Below are 14,437 nucleotides of genomic sequence, written 5' to 3'. Positions count from 1 at the left end.
GCCGCGTCTTGATATTTAACCCGTAAGTAACTCACTGTTAAATTCTTCGAAATATCCTTATATTTCCCACAATCTTTTACGCAGTCCGTCAGATACTTAATGTATAAGATTTAACTACGGGTTAAGTATGAAGGACGTGGAGAAGGTTACTAGACAAGTTGCCGGGATAACGAATAGTAGCGTACTCCACGCCTTTACCGAGTAATCCTTAGGTAAATTTCTAACGAAAAGTACGTGATAGCTAGCTCTGGCAGTGGCTTTAAAAGGCTTGCAGAAAGAAGCTACGAACCTCGGCTATTCCTAACCGGTATAGCTATGTAACCATACAATTTCTGACTAAGGCGGGATATAACACCGATTCGAGGTCTGTACGCTATTTACGGTCGTATAGAGGTCGTATAGAAGACGGCCGAGCGGGCCCGTAGGTGCATAGATTATGTAGCATAAGGATGTTGTGATGCCACTCTGCGATGTAGGAGGAATCACTTTACTTAACGCGGGGTTTCTATCACAAGTTTATTTCTTATATTTTTCCCTTTTCTGTTGAGATGGTGGGGTGTTACTGTGTACGTGAGTTGTTATGACTCGACCTCAACTTTCTGTCTATAGTTATACTTGATCTATAAGTCCACCTGCGAAAATATTGGATATATAAATCTTGAAGATACAACACATAGCCAAGGCGCCATCGTCCGGCTTAAGGCAAACTTTGCTCCACTAAGCTCTATCCCGGAATGGCGACAAGTTCCCGCAAATCGCGATATAAATCGGACAGCGGAGAGACTAAAAGTTGATATGCAGATGCGATGCCTGTATTTGCATATAAGAGCTCGGGGATGATAAACTAATAAACGAACCTCGGCCCTGTCATACTCACACACTGAGCAACGAGTAATGGGCCAAAAGTGATATGTTAAGAGTGAGATTTTTCAACCTTTTTTCATCTCATTTGCAAGTCACCGTTCTTATTCTAAGGTTGCTAGGTACCTATGTACTAAGGCGAGGTACATTAGACCGATAGCTCTTATAACTACCTAAGCAAACCTTAAACCTGCGATTTCAAAGCTATGTCGTCATCGATCTACGGAGCTCCACATGAGCTTCTCGTCGTACCTTACCTTACTTTACCTTACCTTACCTTCCCATAGTTATACCTAAAGTAAGGTAAGAGCTCTCTTGCTAGTGTATAGCTACGAGATCTACTGTCGATAATTAGGTAATTCCCACGTATGACATATCAACATATTAATGTGTGATGGAAATACATACCTTCTGGTATTCAGATTAGATATTATAGGTATACTCAGATCTATGTTATGTACTACCTTACTACACTAAAAACGCCTCTTTAATCTCTCCCTCGCCAAATCGAGCTGGAATCCGCATGACGCGCGGTGGTTGCACAACATGAAAGTCTTCGGACGTCCACAGCTCGTAGTATTTTTTATTTACCAGCTCATTTATTCATCTATCTATCTATCTATTTATCTAGTTAATACATCATTATTAATGACAATCCAATCATCACCTCTTATATAAAGTCAAAATCTTCGTGATATACCTTACTAGTAACCATGGCCGACACTAACCCCGACTCCAAGCCCTGGCACAAGAAAGTCGACCTAATCCAGCGCGGCGACCGCTCCCCCACCCCCTGGGGCACCTTGACATTCATCGGCCTACGCCTGCTAGATCTTCCTCTCCAACATGCTCTTCTCGCGCCCGCCGGTCTCGGCAGCGCCCTGCTAGCCCGCGCCGGCATCACCAGCGCCGCAGCCGCATCCCCGGCCGTCCTGCACACCGGAATCCCATTCATCGACGCCTTGGGCCGTCCGACCAGCGCTCTGCTCTTCGTCTTCGCATGCGGCTCCGCCGCCAAGCAGATCTACTGGCAAACGGTGCTCTCATACGAGTCGTTCCCAGCGGGCGCGGCAGCAGCCGTCGCGCTGTACAACACCGTGATGAACAGCACCAACGGCGTCCTATCGCTCGCATCATCCACCTCGTCTCTGTTTTCGCAGCCGCAAATCACCATCGCGCTCCCTTTCCTATCGTCCTCCCCCGTCGACATCCCCCTCAGCACGCTCCTCGGCCTATGTATGTACGTCTTCGGCCTGTCCCTCGAAACCGTCTCCGAGGCGCAACGCAAGGCCTTCAAGGACGCCCCCGAGAACAAGGGCAAGGTGTGCAAGGTCGGCGTGTGGCGCTGGGCCCGCCACGTCAATTACCTCGGCTACTCCCTCTGGCGCGGCGGGTACACCATGGTGGCTACCGGCTGGATCGGCGGCCTCGTCATGACGGCCTGGCAGATGTGGGATCTGAGCTACCGTGCTGCGGGCGTGCTGGATGATTACTGCACCAACAAGTATAAGGAGCAGTGGGCTCAGTTCAAGCGTGAGGTGCCGTATAAGATCCTCCCGGGAATCTATTAGGATGACCAGGTGATAATTAGGTACCTAAGGACCTAATCGTATGCAAAAGTTGGCAATTGTAGTATATGTGTTTGCGAGAAGAGTCCGGACATGTAACACGAGATATTCATAGGATTAGATTAGTGCAACAGTAATTAGTGCTCTGGTATTGGGCATTTCTCTAACGTGGCGGAGTTCTCTCAATAGTGTCTCCTTGTAGCCTTCGCGCGCACCTGTAATCTAGTATACAAATAGGGGGGGCAGCGATGATACAGCCAACTGGAAAAAAAAAAGAAGATGCAATATTTGCCTCTGAGAAAATCCCAAGCGGCAAGCGAAGTGATCTTAATTAACTGTCTGCGTTTTCACGCGCGCAGACATGTCAGTGGTATAGACCATAGCCAACGACTCCTGGCAGGTGATTTAAAAAAGAAAAACTCCCCATGCTATATTGCAAGTTTCCGCCCAGAAACGCCTTTTTCTTTCGTAAACACAGCCTCCTGATACTAAAATCACTTTCTGGTTCTTCTCCTCTTTAGAACACTAGTTGTAGGCACGACCTTCTCTTCGGAAGGCTCACGAGCCTGGTCGCGAGCTCCATCACCCTAAAATGGACGCAAGTCCACCAAGTGTAAATTCTTTGTCCACCGAGGCAGCTTCTTGGTTTGCTCGTAGAATCGACCACAATTGGCACAGAGGGACTATACCAGCCGATCGTTAGTAAATATCCCCATGTAAAAGATCGGAATGTACCTAAACTTACCCTAGGACCCCAAGGTCCATCTCTGACTGCCCAGACGCTCGTGCCCCAGATACGGCAATGGGTACAACGCCAGTTAAGCCTCTCTTGGTCGGTGAGCGTTCCGCCCCCTCCTCCGCCGTATCCAACATCTGGCGTATTCCTACCACCTGGAGTACCAGATCGCCCGAGGGGACTTAAACTGCGGAATCTCCTCTTTTTCTTCGATCTCTCCCCGCGTCCCATCCTCTCCTCTTCGACTTCAAAGCCTAAGCCCAAGCCTGGTACGCCACCTATCATGCCGGCATTACTGCTAAATCTAGCAGTTTCCCGGCGAAGACGTCGGATCTGTCGTTCTCGGTCGACTTCTCGCTTCTCTATCTCTTCCTTCGACAGCACTTCGATCTTGGGCTCCCACTCGTCTGCGAGATGCTCAGGATCATACCTCCAGCCGGCATCCGCACCGTGAGCAGCGTCATTGGGAAATTCAGTCCCCATACCACCCCATCCCGCTACGAGACCGCCGGCTTCGCAAGCTTCCTTTTTAAGACGTAATACTGCCTCATATATTGCGTGCGTTAAAGCAGGAACCCATTCACCAGCGAGGCCCAGATCCGCACACGTGACTTTGGCAAACGCCTCTGCTGTGCCAGGAGGATGAAGTAACGACCACTCAAACCTATCCGTATAGAGTTGGGAAGAAAGATTTACGTTGAGGGAAACTATACATCGGTAGGTGTCGTCGGGGTTAAGCTCATCCGAGTCGGCGGGAATTGGTGTGGCACTGGCTGTTATATCGGGGACCTGCGAACGAGCACCCTTTGGAGTATCAAATCCGGTATCGAGACCATTTCGGAACGGAGTCTCAGGAGCACGTGTTGAATTATGGAGAGGAGTAGCTGGAGTTGCCGGGGTATCGCGGAAGCTCAACTGAGGAGCTAGTCCGGCGCCATTCGTAGGCGCCTTATCTTCCGAATGGAAGAGTGGATGAAGCGCAACACCTGCATACTCTTCTAGTTGGGTTCTGATCTGTCTGCTAATCTCAGCAGCAATAGCACCTTGGTTGGGAAGATCTAGATCTTGAACGAGGCTGAGCGCGAATTGATCTGTCGTCATGACAGTCTCGTGTAAATTCCATAAGAAAATATCCCTCAGTTTATAAGGAACTGTCATGTCGCCTGTCCTGTATAACGCAGGGTCCATCTGAGGAGGTGGCTGGTTAAGACCCCGAGGCAGAGGGTACGCCGCGGAGGGCATGAAGGCGGGAATATCGACGTCGATACGAATAGGAATAAGAGTAACGGGCATCGCAGCTTGGGCCTGATTATTTAGATCTGATCGATTCTTGGTCTTCAGCATCCAATCCCTCCAGATACCCTGAACTGTAACAGGGTTATTCGTTTCCTTCCCAAATTTATCGCTCGGATCTATCCGTGATGCGCTGTCTTCTCGTCTTAGACTGCGCAAGCCCGTAGGTCGCCGTCTCGAGTCATCGTCATCGTCATCATCGTAGTCATAACCATCTTCGGCATAATTAATTACCGTGGTGCCACGTTTTGTCGTTCGCGATACTGGGCCGGTTGGTGCGGTGGAATGAATTACGGGAGTGAGAAGAGAATTATTGTAAACGCGCAATCGGGGCGCGTAGGACGAGAGGAACGCCTGTGGAGTACTTCTAGGCTCCATGTTGTGTCGCAGTTTTCGCAGTTTAAAGTCTTTCTATGTCATCTCATGCTGATAGTACAAGTTGGAAAGAATAATTGAAATCTGGCAACGCGCCAAACAATATTTGGAACTAGAAAGTCAGACACTTGAGTTAAAACTTGATTAAATAGGAATGGGTAGTTATTAGTATTGTATGTTAGGTATGTATCGTACCCAGTGGAATGAAGTTTGAAGTTGAGGTGGATTAAAAAGATCAATATATGTTTATGGCTTGCATGAGCTTGCCGGGGGGCTGTTCGTCTTGTCGCAGCGCAACGCAACGCGTCTCGTCTCGTAAAATTTCCACAGCGAAATCGAGTTGACTGGTTAACTGATTGATCGCATGGGGAAAGACCCTAAGCTAGGGAAGGAATAGATCACGTGGGTCGCCGAAGTTTATCCCCGTAACATTGTATTGGGTCCGTGCGTTTAGCTACATACGTAATCCCGAAAATCTTAGGTAAGCTATAGTTACAAGTGGGAGTGAACCTATGCCTCTACAAGTACCATATCGAAGTGGTGAGATAAAATCTTAATTACAGCCCAGTTCAAAAAGGATATTCGAGTTAAACATTAGTTACTATGCAGACTCTCGTCCGAGTCGTGTTTATGACTTAAAAACTACTTGTACACGGTATCCTCCTCGTTCCTCCAATATTCATTATCCAACAACGCCCAGCTGTGGTCTTCAACGCTTGATTTTATAAAGCTTTATAGGTGCTTAATGGGCGTAGAGCGCTGTCAAGCTTGTCATGGTATATAAAGCAACAAAGCAAAAACATTCCTTCTTATGAGAACCCTATTACCATTAAGCCCGAGATTTAGCAAAACTCCCATGCGCCGGGTATGATCTAAATCGCAAATATTACGATATGGTGTTCCTCCAGAAAACACATCTCTATACCATAAGCAATGATGCTTCTTCACCGGGCGCTGGCTCGTATGCTTCGGCCTCTCTCATCGGTCCGCTTCGAATTTGTAAGTATCATCCAGTCATCCCACTCCTTACTTATCTCCATCAATACGGAGCCCATAACTGTGGCGCTAGCCATCAGTCCATGTCCTTCACCCTCGAGAACGCGGACTTCGCAACGCCGCATTGTCTTTCCAAGCCATTTAACATTTTCGACCGGGACACGTGTATCCCTGCTTCCATGATGAATGGTGACTGGGCGGGTAATGTCTACATAACGAAAGCCAATTGTATGCCTTCGTTCTAGACAGACAAGTAAGTCCACAGCAGGGTTGGCCCCTGTAGTAGCGAGTTCCCAAATCGCGTGAGTGAGCCGCATGTCGTATGTCATTTGTCTTTCTTTATCCGCAATAGCGTCGGTGGCCGCAGTAATAATAGGAGTTTGGGGATTAAATTCGCTGCCATTAGGACGATACCGATCCATATTTTCGCTGGCAGAGAGCGGGAGGGGTTTCCCGTCTGCAGCGTCCTGCACTAAATTCTCCTTATCCAAGCTGGGTGCTATGTCTCGGCGATTGTTTGAGTTGGCAGGGACAGTGGACTTCCGTTTTCCACGACGCGTGTTAGTTTTAGGTAGTGAGCTAGTAATAGAGCTGCTGGTAGCTGTCATAAAGGAGCTATTAGCTGCTTTAAGGAAAGGAGTTGGCAAAGCTCGGAGAATCCGTTGGGATGTAGGGATTGCATTAGTAGGAGGTAAGGCTTGAGATGTACCGAACACATTCATCTGCGACGGGGGGATCCAAGGGGCCAGAAGATGAATACGGCCGCGGATGTGCTGTGGCATGCGGAGCGCGGTAGCAAGAGCGTAAATAGCGCCAGCAGAATGCGCAAGGATAGAAAACTTGTTGATTTTGAGCGCCTGGCAGATCGCATAAACATCATCTATAATCTATTAATATTCGCGCAAGGTATGATATCAAATAAGAGCATAGACATACCAGGCCAACCGAGGGGTGTCGCCGTCCCGTCAGCATACGGCTCACTATCACCCACGCCAGGCCGGTCGGGGGTGATCAGACGTAACTTTAGTGTCAGCGCCAGCTCATCATAAAACGCCGTGATATATCTGGTTAAGCCCATGCCAACGCAGCAAAACACTGCTGAGCCTTCAGCATCGCCAACTTCAGAAAACGATATGACACGGCCAGTCTGCGGATGTCGGATCTTCTGCGACAGCCTCGGCGAGCATAAATAAGACTCGACAGCATCGTCAATGGAATCCGCGCTTTGAGGTCGCTCGTAGCCCACCATAGGCTCCGGAGTAGCCACCTCCTTTTTCCTCTCTAGCTCCGGGCTTTTAGGCCCTGCTACCGAAAGGCGCTTTAACCGTGAGCTGCTTCGTTTAGGTTTAATAACCTCGCCCAAATCCGGAGTCGTGCGCCCTGATGTTTTGCGATCACTTCCATGCGCACTACGTCTTCTGCTCTGAGCTACCGCCGGAAATGGAGCGCCATCCTCAAATCCGTTTGTATCAGTTGAATATGATCTCGAGCGCTGATGTGTATGATTGGCTTCCTGGGGCTTCTTAGCAGAATATGTGCTTGCTCTTGCAGAGTGTGGCATTTCGGGTGGTAGAGAATCGTCTCTTCTCCGAGCACCAGCCTCCGAGTTTGCTCGACTTATGTGTCGTCGTCTTGTATGGGATGGGTCGCGCGACATAGCGTGTTCAGATCCTTCCGGAATAGCGTCGCTGAAGCCGCCGTCGCCTTCTCTTTTCGACCGTGATGACCTATGTGAGGATCTTTTGGCGTTGGTTCCCGTCTTGCGCAAAGAAGAGTCGCGAGTTGGGATTGACATATGAACGTTGTTGGTATCGATAGATGGACTTAAATCGTACATGCTTTCTTTTGTTGGTGAATCGTTCGGTTCTTCGCGAATCGGGATTTCGGCAAGAATAGTGTCAGTCCTAGATGGTAATGCACCTAAACTGTTAGATGTACCAATAGACCCTATGCTTGCGCGCTTCCTTTCTGTCTCACTGGCACGTAATCGTTCTTTGGAGCTCATGTACATTAAACCCCTGTGGCTGCGGGATTGCTTCTTTCCCCAGCTGTCGTGCGATCGCTGTCTGCGCAATTCGGGTGTGGGCGGTAATCCACGTTCGATCGAAAGATTGCCTATGCTACGTGTATCATCGTATGACGAGACGGAACCTTTTGATGATGGTCTAGACGAGTTGCGCAAGAGTGACTTCAACCCTCCACCCGAAGACTCACGACGTGGCGACTTTGGGGCAGTCAATGGGGAGAAGCCAGATGGCGGTTTCGCTGTTCGAATGGTAGGGGAACTGGCAGCCAATTCGTTAAGGTCAAGATCCTCCTCTTGTAACCGACCAAGCTTAGAAGCAGGAAATGCACCGTATTCAACCCCGAAGCTACCGTCGCGTGGGGAGTTTGGCATAGACAGACTTTGCCCCTCGAAATGCTTATTCGCCGGCTTTGATATGACAGACAGGCTGGTAATTAGAGAGGAAATTACTTCGGGAGAGGCTGGCGGTACGCCGGCGCGATCTATGTCACCGTCACGAAGATGTAAGTGCATAGAAGGATCAATTGCCTTCCTCCGGGATTGGTGGCGACTCTGACGGGGAATAGGGGGTGGTTGTCCGGCAGCGGTTGACTTAGATGCGGCACCGTAATCCATAGCGGTTAGACGCAAGGAGAGGGAATAAACCACGGCGATCGAGGCTAGGGCTGAGAATGTTTTTGCCTAATTGCGACTGGTCTCACCTGTGTCTCTGATTGTAGCCGCGTGCAGAAGCGGTGTACAACTCCAACTTCTTCCAAGTCCAACACCCAACTGCAACTCGGTAGAGTATGCAGCAAATGTGGAGGTCAGAGAAGGGAAGGACGAACTGGACGAACTGGATGGGATGTGGCTGCGAGATGCAGGATGCTGGGTCAATACCGAGACAGATTCGCTGCAGGTCCCCAAGGTCCCAAGGTTCCAAGATCCCAGAATTGGAAAAAGGCGCTTAAATCGTACATAAGCTAGGTCCCGTATGTACAATACCTATGCCAATCGCAACCAGGGCACGACGGCTGGCCGTCTCGTAGTGTAGATCCGACTGCTACATACAAGGGGTATATAGGATAAATTGAGAAATGGAAGGTACTGATAGACTAAGTATCGAAAACAGAACTTTGGCTAAAAGTTTTTTGAAGAATAGATTACCGCGATTCACATTGATGGGAAAAAATGCTCGGAACCGGTAGCGTGTACTGTAATTTGCGGAAGCAAAACTTTGGTAGATTTTAGACTCAGGGGAAAATGGAAGTGGACATCTCGGCGATCGAATAATTAGGTCAACTTATTATCATTGGGTAAGGAAGGTAAGGAAGGTAAGGTAGGTCTAATTAGGTACTGAACTACACGAAAACAAGCCTCATGTGGTTGTAGTTTACTTTGATCGGAAAGTCTGTGTGCAAGTTCGGGTCCCTCTTGCAGCACCGAGCACAGGTAAGTACCCCAATATAGGAGGTACCTACCTCATAGTAATCTACCCCCCTGGCATCATGCATGTGCTTTGCGGTTTCTGCAGTCTGCAGGTGATACATACTTGTACATGTACCTATAAATGCTACATAACTGCATTCGGTATTCTGAGCGGGTGAATATTACAAAACCTAGTATATTCACTCTATAAGTTCCCAACTATTATATTCCAATCCTTTTCTCAATGTGATAATATGTTGTATCACAAAATGTATGCTGATAGGTCTTATTAGTCTGAACTTTACTTTCAGATCGACATTTTTCTTTGCCCCACAGGTCGAGCCCAGAAAAGTGACAAGATTAAAAAGCTGAGCCTAATTTAGATTAACGCGAGTCTTGAACTTCTCCAATCGTCGGAGTTAACATGCATGCCCCTGAAAAGTTAGTTAACCTAGCTGTCTCTTACTACCTACTTTATGTATCTACATCTAATACATTAAAAGGTTACATATCTGAACACATAAGATATATTGAAATATGCGACTCCGTTTCAGAATATGCGCGTCGAGTAGGTAATACCAAATTACCTAAGGTTACAACTACAACAGTCAACGTTTATTTGTACAGCATTTGGTAGTAAGCGGGAAGGGAAACACTACCTTAGGTAGGTAGGTATAAGAAAACGTATGATGTAAGGCAGCTTTTCGTATACGCACAGAGGTAAAATAACAACCCAATTCTACGAGAGGGTGGAACTTAGGTCTCGAAAGAATCTTAAAACGACAAGATCCGTTTATACGGAAACGTGGAGAGGTGTGGAGAGAGTATAAACTATTTCTCTACTTGCCGCTGCTTCGCTAAGTTTGACAACTTATTTTATTCGTATTAAATGAACTATCCGCAAGTGAGACAAGCCAAAGAGGAAGCTATGCAACCAAATCATTAACGAAAACCATCAGGTCACCTGCAGTTATAGTACAACGTACAAAGTCCTACAGGTGATATGTCAGTCCCGTATCGTGTATCAACAGGTTCATATCATAACGAAAACACCTCACGACGATCTTGTCAGGCAAAGAGACGAAAACAGATTTTTCGTGCTCAACATGATGAATCGCAACTTTTTTTTGTCTTGGATTTTATTTTCTGTGAAGGTCCGGAAATTATTTTTGTGGATGACCTGGCTGCCTGGTCTCGGAATTTCCCCCCTGGATTATGTCCTTGGTCTAGGAAAGCCCGCACAGAGCTTCTCAATTTCGGTGGGTTCATGCGCCGAGAATATTGACAAGCTGCAAACGCCACGTGAATGACAGAAAGTGATACGCATTCTTGCCAATACCGTAGGCTTGTCTGAGAGCTATGTATGTATGAATTCAACCTGGATCAATATCAGCCATCCTAAGCTATATTATCCCGCAGCAAGGGACTCCCATGAATCCGTGCTCGGAACGTAGCGATCTGGCGGAGATTCTTTCAACAGTTTATCTGGTTGTTTAATTGTTGAAAATTAAACTAAATTGAGTTAAAAGACTATATAGAAATATATATATAAGAATAAAATAAAATAAACTGATGAGCAGGATTGGTCTAGATAGTTAATCGTTACGTCGTTTCTTAAGGTTATATGCCATAGATCCATGTCGAAAATTGTGCTGTCACATCTTTTGTAAGATGATGATGTTGCAGTAGGCCAAGACTGATTTTGCAACGATTCGTCATCTGCAAGGAATAACTTTGAGACGGTAGTTATAGATCTTATGTGACAATTACACGTGGTGTTAAGCTCATCTTTTCTCGGCCATTTGGAAAAGATAGTAACCTAGCACTTTTAATATTATTAATGTTGCGCGCGACCCGAATTGTTAACAAACATTCCCGCAGGACCTAAACTATCGGGCTATCAGTGGAGTTTTCCCGTTCCTTGTACCTGGCCTAGACCTAGAACACCCTAGCAGCTTAGCAGCTTCAATCATAGCAGGCTTAACTAAGAAGATGCCCCGCAAATCGAAGCCGTTCCCACGGCTGCTGCAAGTATTTCTTGGCATCGAAGCCCAGCAGTTTGGGCTTCACATCGACCAAATAATTACGGCCCCGCCTAAGCTAACAGGGGATACAGAGAATTCATCAACGACGCGACCAATCAAGAAGTTAGATACCAAATGACAACACAACATACGTCATTGAGCTGTTCATCAGCAGGTGCGTATCAAATCAAGGACTCAAGGCAAAGGTGAGGCCTAAGACACGTAAGAATTTTATGATTTTTTTCGTATGATTGAGGTATCTTTGCTTCTAGATGAACAACGAAGTCCTAAGAAATTAAATCCTAAGGCATTATCAACTCACGTCTCTGAGTATACTTGTGTCGTTAAATAGCTAGACATACAGATACATACCTACTTCTATACCGATCACATATTTCTTCATCTAGTGCCTTTGTATACTCAAGAGGGACAAGCGGTAATACCAACAAAATGGATCTCCTACTATCTCTTCCGATAGTCTCATATTTCGGTGGGCCGATGCTGTCGTCGTGGTCGGGGTCACTAAATCTCCTATTTTTCTATATGACTTGGACGACACTCGTCCTATCTCATTCGCCTCTGAGAATCGAGTTAATCGGCACTTTAGCAGTACGAATAGTATTCTGGTTGGTGCCGTCGCTCTTTTTTCTGCTATTCGACACACTAGTTCCCAGCTTAGCGGAATCTATTAAATTCTATGGTTCTACATCATTACCTCGGCGAAGTGCTGCCTCCTTACTTCGACAGGTCCTGCTCGCTATCTTCAACCTTGGATTCAGCACCGCTGTACAAGCCGGTATATCCATAGGTGCTGGAACGTTATTGCGCCGTCCGCTCTTCAAGACTAGTACGGCACTACCACTTCCCTGGCAGATCGTGAAGCATATATTGATGCTGTATACCGCCCGCGAAATCCTGACGTATTACCTCCACCGATTTGTGCTACACTCTCGGGGGAGAGTGGCAAGGCTACATAGCGCATACGCGCATTCCCGCAAGCACGCTGCTCCGTATGCGCTGATGCTGTATACGGACCATCCGCTACCGCTTCTTTTTAATCGCACATTACCGGTATACTTATCAGCTATGGTCATCCAACCACATTTACTCACATATTTCTTATTTACTATCTTGACGACGTTGGAGGAGACGATGTCCATGTCTGGCTACAACATTGTGCCGGGTATTATCATGGGCGGCATCACACGACGTACTGCAACACATTATGCAAGCGGCGGGCGCGGTAACTTCGGCGCTTGGGGGCTGTTGGACTGGGTTGGCGGCACGAGCGTGGGTAAAGACGTAGTGAAGGATATTCATGATGAAGCAGAAAAACACCAAGTTAAGGAGCGCGGCCAGAAAGCTGCAAGCGATACAGGAAGTATGGTACAAGACGGTATCAACAGCTTGAAGAAGGGCCGCAAGAGCCGAAAGAAGAGCTCGGATTAGCGATAGAGACTTTTATTTATGGGAAAGGGGAAAGGGGAAAGGCAATAGACAACGACGCTATGGGCTACGATTTTTGAGGAGAAAAAATACTGGGAGATGGTTTGTTGGAGTTTGGCGTAAGAAGCGACTGGATTAGAGATGTATGCATACGCCTATGATTATATGAATATGAGACATGATATGTGATGAGAAATAAAAGGTCCATACAAGAATGACAACTCTTGATATGTATTTCATGAAGCTATCCACTATGTAGGTATGTTTCTTTGTCGTACTAAATATGAGTCTACCTAGGAATTAATATAGTATAAAGACCCTTATCCGTATACCCCACTCTAATCGATAAAGCTTCAGCTTTAAAAATGCCAGATGAGTGGCGTCATATTTCTAGCTTGCCTCCAAACAAACCCCTGTCATAGCGGGGCAATATACAACGATTATTCAGACTGATACTAACTTAAATACCAACCTTACCCTTCCTCGGGCTAAATTTAGTAGATTCTTGCGGGGGGACGAGAATCCGTTCGTTCGAGAACTCATCTTTTCTATAATAAATCCAATCTACCTACCACTTAGTATAATACGACCAAATCAGACACCATGTCAACAACAACCAACCCCGACCCATCTCCCGGCTCTTTAGCCTTCATCCCCCTCGAAGCGAACCCAGAGCTCATGACCTCCCTGCTTCACAAACTAGGCCTAAGCCAGGCCCTACAGATCCACGACGTATACTCTATCACGGAACCCGAACTACTCGCCTTCGTACCGCGACCAGCCCTCGCTCTACTCCTCGTCTTCCCCGTCTCGGCAACATACGAATCGCACCGGCTAGCCGAGGACGCCGGCGTCCAGGAATACACCGGCAGCGGCGACGACGAGCCCGTACTTTGGTACAAGCAGACGATCCGCAACGCGTGTGGGCTGATGGGTCTGCTACATGCCGTGTCAAACGGGCCCGCACGGGGCTTCATTGGTGAGTACCCTCCCTTCCTCCCCCCATCCCTCCTCCTCCTCTTCTTCTTCCTCCATACCAACCATCCATACTAACCATCCATACTAACCCCCCAAACCCAACCCCAGAACCCAACACCCCCCTCCACCGACTCCTAACGGCCTCCATCCCGCTCCCCCCAGCTCAGCGCTCCGCCCTCCTTGAGCACACTCCCGAACTCGCCGCCGCACACCAAGAAGCCGCGAGCCGGGGCGCGACCGCGGCGCCCGACGCCCAGGACGACGTCGACCTGCACTACGTGTGCTTCGTGAAGACGGAGGACGGCACGCTGTGGGAGCTCGACGGCCGCCGCAAGGGCCCTATTGCCCGCGGCAAGCTGGACGACGGCGAGGACGTGCTGTCTGACAAGGCGCTGCTGTGGGGGCCGCTGCAGTTCCTCGAGCGAGGGGGTGGCGATATGCGTTTTAGTTGCGTTGCGCTAGCTGGGTCGTTGGATTAAGGGTGGTGGTGGTGATGGATGGGGGGTGGTTGGTCTACGACTACCTACCTACCCACATACCTGGGTATGTTTTCTCCAAGGAGTTTTCTCGAGAGATAGACAAATGAGGATGATCTGTGTAAGTTAAGCCATAGTTGTATGGTGCTATATCATCGTCGTGTTTATCGTGAAAGCCAGGCTGCTTTTCACGAGCCATACAAATAAACGATAATACACTTAGAGTTCTAAGGGGGGAGATCTATAGGGCT

At 47.9% G+C, this 14,437-nt stretch overlaps 5 protein-coding genes across 5 annotated transcripts; 3 read left to right on the top strand and 2 right to left on the bottom strand.

Moving 5' to 3' along the window:
* Positions 1–1,574: 1,574 nt before the first annotated feature.
* Positions 1,575–2,432, top strand: GL218_04212 (uncharacterized protein; the record flags this gene model as incomplete). The annotated part of the gene is made up of 1 exon (XM_033580800.1): positions 1,575–2,432. The coding sequence occupies one exon, from the start codon at positions 1,575–1,577 to the stop codon at positions 2,430–2,432; it is 858 nt and encodes a 285-aa protein (XP_033437120.1).
* A 584-nt stretch (positions 2,433–3,016) lies between these two features.
* On the bottom strand, positions 3,017–4,836 carry GL218_04211 (Chromatin structure-remodeling complex subunit sfh1; the record flags this gene model as incomplete). The annotated part of the gene is made up of 2 exons (XM_033580799.1): positions 3,017–3,112; positions 3,175–4,836. The coding sequence occupies 2 exons, from the start codon at positions 4,834–4,836 to the stop codon at positions 3,017–3,019; spliced, it is 1,758 nt and encodes a 585-aa protein (XP_033437117.1).
* A 941-nt stretch (positions 4,837–5,777) lies between these two features.
* Positions 5,778–8,470, bottom strand: GL218_04210 (Hydrolase; the record flags this gene model as incomplete). Its single annotated transcript, XM_033580798.1, has 2 exons — positions 5,778–6,709; positions 6,766–8,470. 2 exons carry the CDS (start codon positions 8,468–8,470, stop codon positions 5,778–5,780), a joined length of 2,637 nt encoding a protein of 878 aa, XP_033437118.1.
* Positions 8,471–11,736: 3,266 nt separating this feature from the next.
* On the top strand, positions 11,737–12,735 carry GL218_04209 (uncharacterized protein; the record flags this gene model as incomplete). The annotated part of the gene is made up of 1 exon (XM_033580797.1): positions 11,737–12,735. The coding sequence occupies one exon, from the start codon at positions 11,737–11,739 to the stop codon at positions 12,733–12,735; it is 999 nt and encodes a 332-aa protein (XP_033436397.1).
* Positions 12,736–13,335: 600 nt separating this feature from the next.
* Positions 13,336–14,189, top strand: GL218_04208 (Ubiquitin carboxyl-terminal hydrolase isozyme L3; the record flags this gene model as incomplete). The annotated part of the gene is made up of 2 exons (XM_033580796.1): positions 13,336–13,711; positions 13,819–14,189. 2 exons carry the CDS (start codon positions 13,336–13,338, stop codon positions 14,187–14,189), a joined length of 747 nt encoding a protein of 248 aa, XP_033436396.1.
* Between the last annotated feature and the right edge of the window lie 248 nt (positions 14,190–14,437).

The sequence above is a fragment of the Daldinia childiae genome (genome assembly GCF_008694065.1).
Source record: "Daldinia childiae strain JS-1345 chromosome Unknown Scaffold3, whole genome shotgun sequence".
Classification (NCBI taxonomy): Eukaryota; Fungi; Ascomycota; class Sordariomycetes; order Xylariales; family Hypoxylaceae; genus Daldinia; species Daldinia childiae.
This window is presented reverse-complemented; position numbering and strand designations above follow the sequence as displayed.